The 14,197-nt window shown below is 38.0% G+C and overlaps 1 protein-coding gene across 3 annotated transcripts; it reads right to left on the reverse strand.

Moving 5' to 3' along the window:
* Window positions 1-134: 134 nt before the first annotated feature.
* Window positions 135-14,167, reverse strand: dcaf17 (ddb1 and cul4 associated factor 17). Of its 3 annotated transcripts, none has more exons than XM_088605315.1 (15): window positions 13,934-14,167; window positions 12,924-13,161; window positions 12,419-12,522; window positions 12,019-12,109; window positions 10,810-10,946; window positions 8,775-8,853; window positions 8,151-8,240; window positions 7,860-7,967; window positions 7,074-7,179; window positions 5,602-5,744; window positions 4,864-4,973; window positions 4,360-4,447; window positions 3,920-4,003; window positions 2,436-2,591; window positions 135-600 (listed from the first exon to the last, which is right to left on the reverse strand). In XM_088605315.1, the coding sequence occupies exons 2-15, from the start codon at window positions 13,116-13,118 to the stop codon at window positions 481-483; spliced, it is 1,611 nt and encodes a 536-aa protein (XP_088461441.1). In that variant the 5' UTR covers window positions 13,119-13,161; window positions 13,934-14,167; the 3' UTR covers window positions 135-480. The 3 variants fall into 3 exon arrangements, with proteins under 3 accessions (XP_088461441.1, XP_088461440.1, XP_088461439.1); XM_088605314.1 differs by having other exon boundaries at window positions 13,741-14,167; XM_088605313.1 differs by having other exon boundaries at window positions 13,527-14,167.
* Window positions 14,168-14,197: the final 30 nt, after the last annotated feature.

Genomic DNA, 14,197 nt, shown 5'->3' on the forward strand with positions numbered 1-14,197 from the left:
CTATGAAGCCAAACGGTCTTCCATGTTGTGAAACGTACACAGCACAGAATCTAAACTGTATTTGTGGTTCTTCAGAGAAGAAAAACTTAACATATTCCTGAAAAATAATTAGACATTTTGGAAATGCTGGGAGAAGAAGTATTTTTGCTTTATTTAAAAACATCCAAGATTTTAAAACTATCAAATATATTATCTCAGCTGCATGGAAATGTTGCCTCTATTAACTCTTCAGGACAGGATTTTGAACACACTTTACAAAAACAGACAAAATAACAGTTTGATGCTAATGCAGAATTTTAAGGTGGGTGATGAAAGCCACCAGATGATAATTCAATTTCTGACAAAACGCAGAAAACATTGCACCTATGAAAATACACTGCATTTGGTAATGGTACAGTACTTCAACCGCAAAGTGTATTTTGCCAAAGATCAATCAGAAACTGAGCACCAATAAGTAGTTTAGTGTCCCCTCTTCCATTGTTATTCATTCTCCTCTTGGCAGCGGGTCATTTTGTAGACATGACAGCAAAATTTGTGGTTCTTCTCCTGTTCAATGTGGACAATTGTGTCGCAGTCAAAGAAAAATTGGTGACCGTAGGTCTAGAAGAAGAAAAGGGGAAAAGGCTGTCAGCGGCAACTGATACAATTTCAAGAGCACAGTGTATTGCCCTGTTGACTAATAACACCAGTTTTACTCAGTTGAAATCTTGTTTTGATATTAACTGTAAGGTCAAGGCAAGATGTTGTTTTTTTAGGTGCACTGTTACCGTTGTCTTCTCATTTCGAACCGTTGACAGTGCAAAAGGGAAACACAAACCAATTCCAACAGCATTAGGAAAACTAGTCACTACCTGGTTTTGTAATTAAGGTTTTTTTTTTTACTTATGTTTTTTTTATTAACATAACACAAAGGTAACCAGAAACAAAAGAGCTGCCAGTCAAATCAAAATCTCAAGTCCTACAAATAAGAGTATAAAGTCTGTTATTTATCATTTTTTTGCATTTTTACAGGGGGGTATAGTGCTGTGGAGAAAGGGGGGTGAAAAATGAAAAACTTCCAGAAACATAAAGTCATGATCATTGGGTTATATAAATAATCCACATCTCCCAAAAACCTCCTTCTGGAGTCTTAACAGGAAGGTTAATTTTTCCATTTCATAAATCTCTGAAACAATAACAATCCAGTTTTCTTTGGTTAGGGGGTGGGGTGGGGGGATCTCTTTGTAACCATGTATGTGTTAAACCTTACTTGCTTGATGGCAAAAATACTTTTAGCAAGTATTAATCTCTTCCCACAACCTCGTCAGGCAGATTACCCAGCTTCAGAACAGGACTTTGGAATTTCTAAACATACTATATCTTGACTCAGAGTTGTGAATGAAGATTACAGTTCCAGGGTCGCACAATGGCACAGCGTTTGGCATTGCTGCCTCACAGCACTGTAGCCCTGGGCTCAATTCCAGAACCGAGGTGCTGTCTGTGTGGAGTTTGTAAGTTCTCTCTCAGTTTTGCATGGGCTTCCTCCCGTAGTCTAATAACATACCGGTAGGCTTACTAGCTTCTGTGAAAATTGGCTCTGGGGTAAGTGTTCGTGTCTGTTCAACCCTTCAATGCACTAGTGTCGGATCCAGGGTGTACACTCAGAGCTGTGTGTCGAGATACTCTCTGACTCCCCCATGAATCTGAGTTGTAAGAAGCAGTTAGAAGATGGATGGAATACACTTCCACACACAGAACCATAAACCATTTCACATACTGTATATGCTTTGTCTTTTGGGAACATGAGCTCTACATTTTACGGAAGCGCGTTGCCGCCACCAAGGGAAAAAAAATGTGCCCCCTTATCTCGCAATTACGAGATAGTAATTCTCGCATACTTTATGTGATCATAATCTATACTGCTACGTGCGGACTTACAGTTTTAAGCAGTGGAACTGATTGCACGTACTGTATAATTGTTCATAATGGAACCATCACTGCTTTGATCTCTAAAACTGGTCCACTTGCTTTTAATGATTCTGTTCATATTTGCTAAAAATGGCAAGATTTAATTCTGACTAAACCCCGGTTGAAAGTAAATCCACAAAAATTCTGCAGCGCTGGACATTAGCACAATCATTAAACTGAAAGTGCCAGCCAAGTTCCAGTAGCTTCTAGATACATTCAGTGCACAGCGTAACAGGTTGTACATACACTGATGTAATCATTGCTATCCCGTAATTACAAGATACTGCGTTATCTTGTAATTACAAGATACTTTTCAGGTAATTATGAGATAAGGGGGCAAATTGTTTTTTCCTTGGTAGCAGCATTGCCCTTCCATAACATTTTAATTACAATAACAATATATCAGGTGCACGGTAAATGACTTATCGGCTACCTATTTCCACAACATATTCTCCTGAAAAGCAATTTAAAATGTAGCATTGACTGACCACATCCCAGGACTCTACTAGTGGAACACTTTTCATCAAAACGCCACTCCAGTTGTCGTAGATACCAACGTGGGCCTTTCCTTCAGACTCTGTTTGGGTCACAGATACAACTGCCAACAGGTCAAGTTCATCTTCGTATTCTACACATTGGAAAGTCTAACAAAAAACAGAAGATAAACATCCAGCTCAATGCAGTAAAAACATTTAACAAAGAGCACAGTCATTTACACTTAAAAATGCTGTAGCAGTAGCTTGGTACTGTAGTTAAAACACCAAAAGAACAGAACAAAATGTCGCCAAGATAAAAAGAAATAAAATTTTCAGAAAATGAAAGGCAAATGACTGACGTATTATATTAACATTTCACTCAGGTGTTCACAGAGTGGAAAAGGCAGAAATGCTACATACCTGTGAATGACAGTATTGTTCAACCAGAGATACATGAACTTATCCACAATGTAAGCTAGATCCTAAAAATCCCAAACCAGATCGATATTTAGATTAACTCTTTAGCTGTTGTCAGGATTTAAATGTAAAAGGCCTTTTGAGACCATGAATAGTTTTTAATGTTTTTGATGCATATAAAGTTCTTCAAAGAAGAAATATCATCAAAGTTATCAGAAGGGTGCTATTTAGCACTCCATCTTTGCATGTGAAGCATGGTCATGCAGACCTTATACAGTAAAGGGATACATACATAAAGGGCTTCTATAAGAGCTGTAGAAATCTGTTCAAAAGCTTTCTTTGATAATTAGGCTTTCTTTTTATGTGAGAAATTTACTTTACTCAACCATTTACTTGAGCAACCAGCAATGCTGCTTTTCCACCCCTTTTAGGAGCTATAGGAAATCTTCACAGATTGTTGTTCCAAATAACACAGTATGTAAAACGTTACAGACCGTACTGGTACCAAGATATTAAATAATAAAAAACATGAAATCAGATGAGCCATCAATGCACTTCAAGCGTTAAGACTTAAGAATGGGAGGAGATTTTATTATTTATTGCTTCAAGAATGTAATTTTGACACTGAGACATTAACATCTTTTCTTTAAAAAGAATAGGGGTGGTACCCCGGCATCATGGCCAAATTTCCTATTGGCCTTTATCAATCATGGCCTCCTAATAATCCCCTTCTCTGAACTGGCTGCATCAGTCTGTTCTCCTCCCCATTGATAGCTGATGTGTGGTGAGCGTACTGGCGCACTATGGCTGCCATCACAGCATCCAGGTGGGGGCTACACACTGGTGGTGGTGGAAGGGAGTCCCCATTACCTGTAAAGTACTTATACCTATATAGTGCTAAAGAGCTGGACATGTATGTAAGTGTAAGGATGACGATGATGATGATGGTTATTATTATATTGGCTTTCAGGCAAGTTTCATAAGGGTGGAGTTTCGTAGGTTCCATGGGACACATTAAGCACATTCTTGGTGGAAGTCTAATTTCAATTCAAACGAATTTGCTATTTCTCCTCAAATACCTCTTGTTCTGGGTCGTCATCCAGCTGGTGCAATCTCCTCCTCACTGTTCGACCAGAAGCTGTGACAGTGACCAGAGAATCTGCCTGTGGTAAAAAGCGGATGAATTATTCATTTATTTCTTCTGCATGAAAGGTTGTTCTTGAAGCTCGAGAATCCACAGGGGCTGTCTTCAATTGCAGACCCACCTCTCCAATTAAACATAGTGCAAGAGAGTAGAGTCCCAGAAGAAAGAATACACTAACGCTTCATATGCAAATGATCCAAACTTCTCATTAGCTGATGCAAGCAGGTTGTCACAGAGACCACAGATAAATCCAACATAAAACACTTGATGCATCTTACAAGCTCACAAGATTTATATTTAAAAGGAAGAGACGTTTATTTAAATGCAAAAACACAAGATACTATAAATACACATTACACAAAGGAATTTCCTTACCTTATTTTCTCGATGAGCCTCAATAGAATATTCCTGTATGACCTCAAACTGAAGAAGACTTTCTTGCGTTTCCGCTATTTTAAGTACACTGGAGGACAAAAAATACATAAACAGCTAGATAATTAGCTCCTTTTACTGCATAGCATTTTCATTTCATATAAAATTACCAAAGTCAACAGACCATTTCACCTGAAGCAGTGAAGATATCAAGACTGCTTGAATACTAATGGCAGTCATACAAGTATATGTTCTTGTATATTTAAGCTGGACTTAAATATATTGGTAAATTACAAACAGCAACTCTTCCAAATACCTCTCTTTTAAAAAGAATGTCAAGCACTTTACTTTGACTACAATGCAAAGCTGTGGAACACTGTAAAAGACAAGTCATGGGTGAAGCTAATAAATATTAAAGTAAAAGATTGCTCTCAAGATTGGTTGTATTTATGATTGATCTCCAGATTAAGACACTTGCATAACTGAAAAGGCATTTCTGTTACTTACTTAACTTTACTTGGCCCAACATGGATGATTCTTCCAGAATCTCCAGGATGAAAATAGATCCAATCAGATTCCAGTGAACAACAATTCATATCTTGAATTCCATTCTTTGCCTATGACATCAATATAAGTTTGAACTACTGAACTACAACACAGTTAAAGGTATTCTAAATAACTTGTTTTCTTTACAAAAAATCACATTTATAAAATGAATTTAAAGTAATGTTACCAGAATTACATCAAAGGATAGTAAAGGTGACAATAGTAGATAACTAGGGTTTTTTTCTGAGATACTATACCTAAATTATGTATTCCAGTCCACCATTATTGTTTTAAAGTTTCATTTTTTATTAAAGTAAACCCCACAACTAGATAGTAAACCCTATTTTTAACTTAAATGGAACTACAGATTTGAATTGGGAACACAAACATTTTGGTGCCTCTTGATTTGCATGATTCCTAATTTTGCACAAAGTTCAGCAGGAACCGGAATTTAATTTATATGTTATAGGCTACATTTACATTGTAGCTACTTAATTTTACAGTGACACTCTCATACGGTGTCTAAATACATGTGCCACAAACACCTGCACAGGATTCTAAAAGTGGCATCTTGAAAAAGCATTAACCTACTTAGGAACAGACACTGCTCTACACTTCAAATGTCTCAAAACCACCACAGGGGCTTTATTATTTTTTAAAGTCAAACAGAGTTTGCCGCACACTAAAGAGCTTAATTACCAACTGGCCATCCTTCAATGAACAAATGTGATAGGTGCCTTTGTGTTTCTTGCTCCTTGGAGTGTAAATGTAGTGCCAGGGGTGACCTCCTATCTGAAATCCACTTTCCAAACATGACACCTCAAACATCAAAGTGGGGCTATCTGTATAAAAGAAATTACAACTTCCATTTAATGTTTTCAGGTGATTCTAAGTTAAAGACTTTATTACATTTGCCAGTTTTTGTAATGCAACTACCAGCCAACAACCCTTCTTCCAACAGCTTACTCCTGGGGAGGGCTGCAGTGATAACAGGCTGAGCAGAACAGACTACACATCCCTTTCCCCAGCTGCTGGGGCACTCCCAGATGCTCCCAGGCCAGATGAGAGATAATAATAATAATAATAATAATAATAATAATAATAATAATAATAATAATAATAATAATAATAATAATAAACTATATTTTATACAGCACCTTTAAAGGTGGCTTCTCCAAGCGCTTTACAGGATGACAACAACAATAAATAAGAAGAATACACAAGATAAAACACAATTACAATATAGAGAGGAGACCATGGATGGTGGTACTACTGTAGGAAAGCAGAGGGGTGAAGAATGGAACCAGTTAAGTTAAGGCTTTTCTGAAGAAGAGGGTTTTGAGTCTGGATTTGAAGGAGTTTAGAGAAGGTCACTCTCTGATATCCTTGGGGAGAGAGTTCCAGAGTTTGGGGGCATAACAGGAGAAGGCCCTGTCACCCATACAATGTAGACGGGCTTGGGGGACAGTAAGGAGAGCAAAATTAGAAGAGCGAAGGTTGCGAGGTGGGGAGTAGGGCGATAATAGTTCAGACAGGTACTGAGGTGCCAAGCCATGCAGAGCCTTATAGGTGAGCATGAGGATTTTAAAGTCTACATGGAATTTGACCGGAAGCCAGTGCAAGGACTCCAGGATAGGAGTAATGTGAACACTTGCACTAGACCTGGTCAGGATTCTGGCTGCTGAATTCTGGACATACTGCAGTTTGTTCAGAGTAGATTTAGATACCCCAGCCAGTAGAGCATTAGAGTAGTCAATTCGAGAGAACGCAAATGTGTTGATCAGCTTTTCGGCCACAGTTAGTGATAGCATAGGACATAGTCTAGCAATATTTCTTAGGTGAAAAAAAAAGATGTTTTGACAGTATGCTGCACATGTGGGTCGATATACTCCCTCCAGCGAGTCCTGGGTCTGTCCTGGGGTCTCTTCCCAGTGAGCCGTGCCCGGTACACCTCCAAAGGGAGGTACCCCGCGGGCACCCTCCCCCAGATGCCCAAGCCACCTTAACTGGCTCCTCCCAATCCAGAGCAGTGACTCCCCTCCAAGGAGGCATGGAAGTTTGTCACCCTTATCTACACATGTAATGCAACCAGAGAAAATCATCTGGCTTCAGCATTAGTCTGCGTCACAAAGAAACTTCCTTCCTTTACTACATATGCAGTCTTCCATTACCTGTGATCTGGATGTTGAAGGGGATGCCCAATGGAGATTCTCCAACAGAGCCCTGAATTCCATTCCATTCACATTTCTCGCCAAGCGTCAGTTTCTTAATCATAAACTATAAAGAAAAAAAAACAGTATTGCATCATAGGTTAATACTGCTTAAATGTGTGTTTTTCTGAACTTAGTGTAAACACTAAAGCACTGAACTTTTTTAGTGAGACAAGTGAAAATATAAAACTAAGAAGCGACATACAGTAAGTCAACAATTTGCACTGACAGGACATAAAGACTAAGAATTGCTAATACTCTCGAGACCAACTATCTGAAAGTAATAAAAATGGATTTTGTATCTGGGAGGCGCAGTGGTCCAATTCCGGTGCTCGGCTGTTATCTATGTGGAGTTTGTACTGTATTTTTTCCAAGTGTTTGCATGGGTTTCCTCCAGGTGCTCAGGTTTCCTCTCACAGTCCAAAGACACACTAGTAGGTTAATCGGCTTCTGGGAAAATTGGCTCTGGTGTGAGTGTGTGTGCCTGTGTGGGCCCTATGATGGACTAATGTCTTATCTAGGGTGGACCCTGCCTTGCGCCTGTTGCTTGCTGAGATAGGCTACGGCTCACCCCCTAAACCCTGAATTGATGATGCAGCTACAGAAATACCACTATAGAAAGAACTAGAAAATGAGCGCATCGATTTTGTATTTGTATTTCCAAAACACACAAAATGGAATTCTATTTCTAAATCAAAAAGACACTTCACAAGACATGTTCTATGGGTTTAAATCTCCCCGATTTACCTTCTCTACAATATTTTCAAAGCTATATAGCTTCACCATGCCAGTGCTGTGAGAAATGGCCAGAATCCCTTGAGAAAGCATAACATCGACAACATTGTTCCCAAACACCTGCAAACAAAAGCATAATAAGAGATTAACACAGCACATTCCTGCGATATTTATGGTTTTACAGGCTCCGTTGTATACACCAGCCGTGCTGTCAAAGTAATCAAACAGGCTAGAAGGGCAGAATGACCCTTTCCTGTCTGTAACCTTGCCTATGTTCTTATCTGGAAATGATTTTGCTCTTACTCTTCTGCTGATCTCCAACATGCCCAGCAGTTCCAGGGGCAGAACTCTGAAGACCGCCAGGCACATCAAAGTATCCTGTCCAGGCCCTGTCTGGGGAAAAAAAAAACAGAATTAAAAGCCAGGATTTCTCTTATCTACTTAAATTCAGATTTACACATCTTCCAACAGTTATTACTAAATAAATTACAGGGACAGTAAAAACAGTTGCATTGCTTGCAAAAAATAGAAAATATTTGATACCCCTTCCAAAAAGTAATTAAACAATATTCAATGCTTTACAAAATATTTTGTACACAACGTTTTAACCATTAATTAGATAAAAGGAGCCAATTGTATGATTAATAATTATTAAAAATAAGCAAGGTTTGCCAATAATATGTTCATGTCAAAAATTAACATGCATATTCATAAATACATGTATCCCTAATTGAAAAGTGGAAACCTACAAACCTGGGTTTGTGATCTGCAACTTGAGAATTCCTTCAATCTGGGACTACATTAGAGACCATTTATGGTTCATAAACCTTTGCAAGCACATCATAAAAAAGACTTGTAGCATCCCAACAACACATTGTTGCACAGTTTCAATTTTTCCTTTAAAGAAATTAAATCAATTGTCCTCACCTGCCTAGCTATGGATGTCTGTTTATTTTGAACAGACTTAATGCAGAGAGTTTCCTGGGGAACATCCCAGCACAGGTATCTATAACACAACAACAATATAATGTTGAAAGTCTCATGCATTTTCCTACGGCTTAACCTCATGAAAACTAACTTTCCAACTGACACATATTTTAGGATAGATAAAATAACTCAAAGGCTTCCAGTGTGGAAAATAGCCAGCGCTGCACTAACCTAGACATAACAAATTAATCAGTCCAGGCCAGCTCCCTAGTTACTGCTGCAAAATCTATTAAAGAGCTCTTGCCAGATTTGCATTATAAAACACCTGATCGGCTTGATATAGCAAACATCACATACAGTAACATTCTATTTCATTCATCATTTACTCCACCGTATCCTCACATTCATTGCCACAAAAATATGATAGTTACCGTACTAATTCAGTGCTATCATGGCTTAACATAGGAGTCATGGGACATAAAGGCAAGACTCCTATGCTTTGTTTCATGCCTCTATAGTTCTATCACCTAGGGTTGGGATTACAGTTATGACACTATTTCGGTTTGTTGTGAAGAAATCACAATTACCGCAACATTGAATTAATTCCAAACTTTTCACCAGTGATACTGTAAAAGTAATCATATCAGAAACAGAAATGTCAACACTGATCTACGAGGCCCATGAGCCATATTAATAGAATATATGTAATAGTAACCACCATTCCACCAGTCTCAAGTTAAATCTACAGCACTCTTTCATTTATATTGTATATTTCCATGTTGGTGACTATAAATAGACTAAACTAAGACATACTCCAAGGATGCATAAACAACATTTTGTGTAATATTTTGTACTTAACATTAACAGTTTTTGCTTTTCTAAAGAAAATGCAAAGGTAGGTTTTAAAGAACGTTTTAAAAGTTCTGTAGAGTGCAGATTCAAGTCAAGTACCATACAATCTATAGGTTTCCTTCTTTAAGCCTAACACTGACACATCTGCTAACAGCTTTCTTGATACTGTATGTTTCAAGTTTTAAATGTCCCTCCACTTATCTGTTGATGAGAAACTTGCTATTTTTATGATTTATTCCTAAAACTAAAGATGTAAATCACTCACAGTGGTGTACATGCAATTTTGCAAAGTAAGGATGGTAGTGAGATGATCGAACACACACATTCTATGAAAATTACATTTAACGCTTTAAACCTGTTATTAGTTTTAAAGGATGAAAAATAAATTGCTTAATGCTCACACTTTGGATCTTTAAACAGGTGACAAAAGCTAATTAACGTAAACCCTTCACATTACAGGGTTGGTGTTTTCCAGTATTCTGCAGACTACAAAACTATAACTTCAAACCCAAAAAGGGAGAAGGTTTGTTTACAGTTTGCATATAGACAACTTCAACCAAATCTACAATACTGCTTTAGGGGAACGTTTGACAAACTATTCTGAAGTTTCATGATCTGTCGATCTCATTTCTCCACATAAAGTGATCCACCTAATGTCTCTTAGAAAAGTAGGACAGTCAGCCCACATCTGCTTTAAATGTGGGCAGGTGACCTACGTTCCTATCTGTACAGGGTATATAGTGCCAGATCGGGATTCCCTGTTCACATTCCTATCGAACTCAAACAAATTTAAGGTACGCAGTACATAATTAGATAATCCTTTTTTGGCAATGGTATATATAAATATATATATAATATCTATACATGGTATATATAAATATACATATATAAAATAGGAGGTTAGCACAAAATGTAATATACTTGAACGAGTCTAAAATCCGTGCTTGACCAAAGGTCAATCAGTCTTCATGTATTTGCTACGGTATACTGTGTTGAATGTAGTAAAAAATTATTATCTTTTCCTTAAAAAATCAAGTGACTGAAATTGAGATTATTTAATTCGAATAATCCTTACAAACACTGTACTTTAAAAAAAAAGTTTGTTTGCTTCCGCGTGTATTACATTGTGTAGCCTAAAGCCAGGCACTGCAGTGAAGGAGAAATTTGAGAAATGGCCTCTTACCTAAATTTATAGCGTGGAGACAAATAGACCTTTTCCAGTTGTTCTCCTGTCATTGCTGAATAGCAATACAACCAGTTACTTGCGTTAAGAGCCAGAAGGCATGGGTTACGGTCTGAAGGACTTGGCAGTGTTCTATCCTACAGAAAAACAGAACATTTTATAATTTATAATTTATCATTCCACAGACTGTTCAAGTCCCCAATCCCTCTACGGTGCCATCACAGCATTGAAGTTACAGCTATGACACTATTTTGGTTTGCTATGAAGGAATGTTAATCATTACAACATTGAATTCATTCCAAACTTTTCACCAGTAATACATTTCCTTTTTTCTGCAAAGCCTTGAGGAAGAGCATTTTCCTCCCAGCACAGGGAGCATTTCCATAGTTAAAACGTCCCGAGGTGATGCCTGAAGAGGCCAGCTGGTAGAAACTCATCGAGACCAGTCTTGTCTGGAATCTCTCAAATAAGGTATTGAAATTCTTACCAGTGTCCTCCTGAAACTAACGATTTCAACTCACTAATATTAGGCCTCCAAACCCTTTTCAATTTCAGCAAGACCACTGCACTGTTTTTTTTATAGGCAAAATTCTTATTACTTACTTCTTTCGTATTTTCATAGAAATTACAAAAAAGGTACAAAGTGTGAATGCAGTTGTAGGTCAAACCCCTAAAACATCTTTAGTGATACTTCTATACAGCCTTTTCAGTATTTCAGACACTTTCACACATAATTGAAAATTTAAACCACACTGACAAACATTTTTTGATCCACCCATTTTCTAACCAGTTCTTCCAATTTAGGGTCACGGGGGTGCCAGAGCCTAGCCGGGAAAACAACGGGCGCAGGCCTGGGTACACCCTGGAGGGCACACCGGTCCCTCACAGTGCAGACACAAACGCACACACTCACACCAGGATCAATTTCCCAGAAGGCATTTAACCTACCAGCATGCTTTTGGACTGTGGGAAGACACCGGAGCACCCAGAGGAATCCCGCACGAATGCAGGGAGAACACATGAACTCTGCACAGACAGCACCCCAGGAACTCCAGTGTGTGAGGCAGCAGTGCTAGTTACTGTACCGACATGCTGTCCAAAACATTTGACCTTGATACTGAAACTAATGAATTGTAAACAGTGCTTTCCCTTATCTTGCAGAAACATGAAATCCATACGTACAGCACTGAGAACAACTTAAAAACTTACGAGCGGGCACTGACAAATCAACGCATCTTCAATCTTCTGCGACTTGGAGCAATTTGGCAGCTTGTACAGGCACTGTGGCTTTGGAGGAATACTGTTAATACAGGAAGTGGATCAAAACATACGTATCAACTTACTGCACGTGGGGCTGTATTCATTACACATTCATCACATTGTCTACTACCATTAAGAAAGGAAATAGTTTGAACTTCACTGTTCTTGCACATTACACCATAAGCATGATCTGTGTCTATATCTCACAGTATAGACTATCACATGGCCTGCAACTAGTAGATGTTGAAGACTTAGATCTAAAGTATAGGGACTTCCTTTCTATCCTACTGGAAATAGAGTTAATGTTGAGATGTCTATAAGATAAAGGTGAAAGAAAAGCGCACCTTACCTGCTATAGCAACTTCGGTAATTTTCAAAGTATATTTTTCCATGCTCATAATCAATTGGGCCTTTTGAATGCTTTCTCCAAACATTTACGAAATTAGTGGTATCCTAAAAAGAAAGGATATGGGTGATCTGAAATTCAGCATTGCCAACTACAATTATTCAGAGACAGGCCAACATACACACAAAAGTCGACAAAAAGTTATCAGCTTAAAAAAGTCATTGTCATGCCTCACAGCTATCCCTGCAGAGACTTCATTTACATGAGCAATGAACGGCGATACTACAGCACACAGCAAAACCATATTTCGACCAAAATATAGCTGTCATTGTTTCAATACCCATTTCTCACTCACCATGTAAAAACACTAAAAATAAGAAAAGGAAACATTAATTCCTCTGCGAACATTCGTAAATACTGAAGTTAACCCAACAGTATACAGTAATTAAAACATTCGGTTCAAGTCATGTTTAAACACACCTACCAACCGCAAAACTATTAACGTTACCTGTAGCAAAATGTGACGAAGCATTCTCATATTTTTTCGGTACAAAGTTCCAGCATCACGGGAAAACAAGCCAATCGACCTAGAGCTCAGGTAGAAATAGGCATTTCTCCACTTCGGTGTCGTCGCGGTTCGAGGGCTGTTGTGTTTATACGAGTTCTGTGTGGGCACCTCATTTTGTGTTGAGCACGAAGCCATTTCAGCGGTCTGGAAACAGCATCTATTTCTCCACTAACAGTTTCTTAAAAGTGCATTTGAGAAACAATCATTATATCCCCAATATCAAATGAAACTTCAAAACAACAGTCCAGTATTTTTATTTCGACCGTGTTATAAAAAATTCTAATAAATTGTACATTTTCAATTAATTAAACGTACAACTATATATTTTTGATAGAAAAGTAATTACACCATCGGAAAACTCCAGCCATGCAAAAGCAACACACGATTTGCAGAAACTAAGAAAATTAAACAGAACTTATAACAGCTGTTGATATAACTTTATAAAATCATTTGCTGCCCTACTATTTTATATTTTATTAAAATGTCTACCGATATCTAGTGAACAGAAGTTCTTTATCGATATGTTTTAAAAAATTGCTTTACCTTTTAATGATACTTTGGGTATACTAATCGTCTGCTGGGTATATATAAAGTATCGTTTTCATGTAAAAAAATAAACAATTCCACAGTTTCACTGTTACATCAGCATTATATTATTTCATAAGCACGCGTCATTAAAAAAATACTAAATATTATAAAACTACCAATGCGGCGTTGCAAACCACGATAGTTAAAACTACACCGGAAAAACGTTCACCTCGCCCGTTGGAAGATGGAACTTGTAGTGCGACCATGAAGTTTTATTTTTTTAAGCAAAACTTGCGTTCTGGGGTTGCTATTGCGGCATTGTGCATTTTTGTCCCGTTAAACGGTAACGGAGCACCAGCACTTATCAGGGTCGATTTAGAAAGCGTCGGCTCTGCGAACCCCAAAGCCGCAAAAACACTTACAAATAGACTATGCTGAGCTTCGCGCAAAGAATCAATGGACGTACGGTATCAAACAGCATTTGAGATCACTAATTACAATATTCTAATTGTTTTGTCGCTTTCATAAACAGATCGCAAAACACAGCCAACAACGTATTTGTCAACAACACGAAATGCTTTATTGCTACTCCGTCGTGCGTCCGCTAAACATGTATCTCCCAAGCAAGATGGCGATTCTCTGTGAATACTTTGTAGATAATCTTTCCTTTTCCCCCCACATCTATG

The sequence above is a fragment of the Lepisosteus platostomus genome, chromosome 14 (assembly GCF_059453375.1).
Source record: "Lepisosteus platostomus isolate fLepPlt1 chromosome 14, fLepPlt1.hap1, whole genome shotgun sequence".
In the NCBI taxonomy this organism is placed as follows: Eukaryota; Metazoa; Chordata; class Actinopteri; order Semionotiformes; family Lepisosteidae; genus Lepisosteus; species Lepisosteus platostomus.